Source organism: Parus major, unplaced genomic scaffold (genome assembly GCF_001522545.3).
Source record: "Parus major isolate Abel unplaced genomic scaffold, Parus_major1.1 Scaffold420, whole genome shotgun sequence".
Lineage (NCBI taxonomy): Eukaryota > Metazoa > Chordata > Aves > Passeriformes > Paridae > Parus > Parus major.
In genome coordinates, this window is record NW_015379326.1 from 1 (window position 1) to 2,289 (window position 2,289).

The window sequence follows — 2,289 nt, forward strand, 5'->3', positions numbered from 1 at the left end:
TTCAGGAATGAAGGCTCCAACCTGGTTTTTCCCGGCGTGCTCCATGATTTTCTCGTAGACAATCTCGTTCATGATCTGGAAACGTTTGATGGCTTTTTTTTCCGTGATTCCCACGTAAGTCTGCTCCAGAGGAACCGGTCGAAAACTGGGAATGGGAAAGAAAAAATCCATGGAAAAGGGGAATTTTCCCCCCCAAAAAAATTATCCTGGTTTTTTTAGGGATTTAATTCCATTTGGAATCGATTTTCCTGGATTTTTAAAGATGGAAAATGAGTTTTTTCCAGGTTTTTAATCCAGGTAATTTCAGATGGGATCGATCCAGGAATTCCTCTCATCCCAAAAAAGACAATTCCCAAAAAAAATCAGGGATGGGAAAAAGAGGGAATGGAATTTCTGGGAATGGGGATGGAATTCCAGGTGGAAATGAGGATGAAGTTCCAGGTGGGAACATGGACAGAATCCCATCAGGAGTTCCAGGTGGGAACACGGACAGAATTCCATGGAATTCCATCTTCTCCCGCTGTTCCCAGCACCTGTTGTCGAAGTAGAAGAGGCCCTTGGCGGGGTCCACGCGGAGGAAGGTGGCCACGTCCTCGTAGTTGGGCAGGGTGGCGCTCAGCCCCACCAGCCGCACGTCCTCCTGCGTCATCTCGATGTTCCTGATGGCCCTGGCCACCAGGGACTCCAGCACCGGCCCGCGGTCGTCGTGGAGGAGGTGGATCTCGTCCTGGGAAAACAGGAAAGTTCTGGAGGTTCTCCATCCAAACCCCAGATCCACCTTGAGGAACCCCCTGAGCTTCTCCATCCAAACCCCAGATGCAGCTTGAGGAACACCTTGAGGCTCTCCATCCAAACCCCAGATCCTCCTTGAGGTTCTCCAGCCAAACTCCAGATCCTCTTTGAGGAACACCTTGAGGTTCTCCATCCAAAACTACAGATCCACCTTGAGGTTCTCCACCCAAACCCCAGATCCACTTTGAGGAACCCCCTGAAGTTCTCCATCCCAACCCCAGATCCACTTTGAGGAACNGGAAAAGCCAAAGGAAAAGTGGGAAAAGCCAAAGGAAAAGAGGGAAAATCCAAAGGAAAAGAGGGAAAAGCCGAAGGAAAATCCAAAGGAAAAGTGGGAAAAGCCAAAGGAAAAGAGGGAAAATCCAAAGGAAAAGTTTGGGATGGGTGGAAAGGATGGAAAAGGAATCCGGGAATGGCGGATTTGGCGCCAAATTCATTGGGAATTTGGGATCTGACGGATTTTCCTCAAGGGATTTTCCCAAATTTTCCTGATTTTCCCAAATTTTCCCAAATAATTCCATGTTTTTCCTGGATAAAGGGCTGGAAAATCCCTTTTCCAGGTGGATTTTTCCCAGTTTTTTTCTGGGATCCCCTTTCCCTTCATCCCAAGGAATAAAACCCTGGAAAATCCCTTTTCCCTGATGGATTTTTCCCAGTTTTTTTGGGGATCCCCTTCCACTTCATCCCAAGGAATAAAATCCAGGAAAATCCCTTTTCCAGGTGGATTTTCCCAGGTTTTTTTTCTGGAATCCCCTTCCACTCCATCCCAAGGAATAAAATCCCTTTTCCTGTCGGATTTTCCCATTTTTTTTGGGAATCACCTTGCCCTTCATCCCAAGGAATAAAATCCAGGAAAATCCCTTTTCCCTGGAGAATTTTTCCAGGTTTTTTTTTTGGGATCCCCTTTCAGTTCATCCCAAGGAATAAAATCCTGGAAAATCTCTTTTCCCTGATGAATTTTCCCAGGTTTTTTATGGGATCCCCTTTCCCTTCATCCCAAGGAATAAAATCCCTTTTCCCTGATGGATTTTCCCAGTTTTTTTTGGGATCCCTTTTCCCTTCATCCCAAGGAATAAAATCTTGGAAAATCCCTTTTCCTGATGGATTTTCCCAGTTTTTTTATGGGAATCCCCTCTCATTCATCCTAATGGAGAAAATCTTGGAAAATCCCTTTTCCTGTCGGATTTTCCCCATTTTTTTTTGGGAATCCCCTTCCACCCCATCCCAAGGAATAAAATCCCTTTCCCAGTTGGATTTTCCCAGTTTTTTTTTGGGAATCACCTTGCACTGCTCAGCCTCAGTTCTCAGGACCTCGGTGGAGGCGGAGCCCTCGCGCAGGAACAGCCCCAGCGTGTCCTTCTCCAGACACATGTCCCGGATGGCGCGCGCCGTCTTCCCCGTCTCCTTCCGGGAGTGAACGAACACCAGCACCTGCGGAAAAACGGGAATGAGCCGGAATTCCCGGGAAAAGGTGGGAAATCCCAACAGAAAATGGGG

The 2,289-nt window shown here is 47.3% G+C and overlaps 1 protein-coding gene across 1 annotated transcript in view; it reads right to left on the minus strand.

The window, feature by feature from the left end:
- Positions 1–21: 21 nt before the first annotated feature.
- Positions 22–2,289, minus strand: part of LOC107199057 (U5 small nuclear ribonucleoprotein 200 kDa helicase-like) — a gene marked incomplete at its 3' end in the record, with an annotated part of 31,568 nt that continues 29,300 nt past the window's right edge. The window contains 3 exon segments of the mRNA XM_033511662.1: positions 22–145; positions 534–727; positions 2,074–2,223. Coding sequence (XP_033367553.1) covers positions 22–145; positions 534–727; positions 2,074–2,223 — 468 coding nt within the window.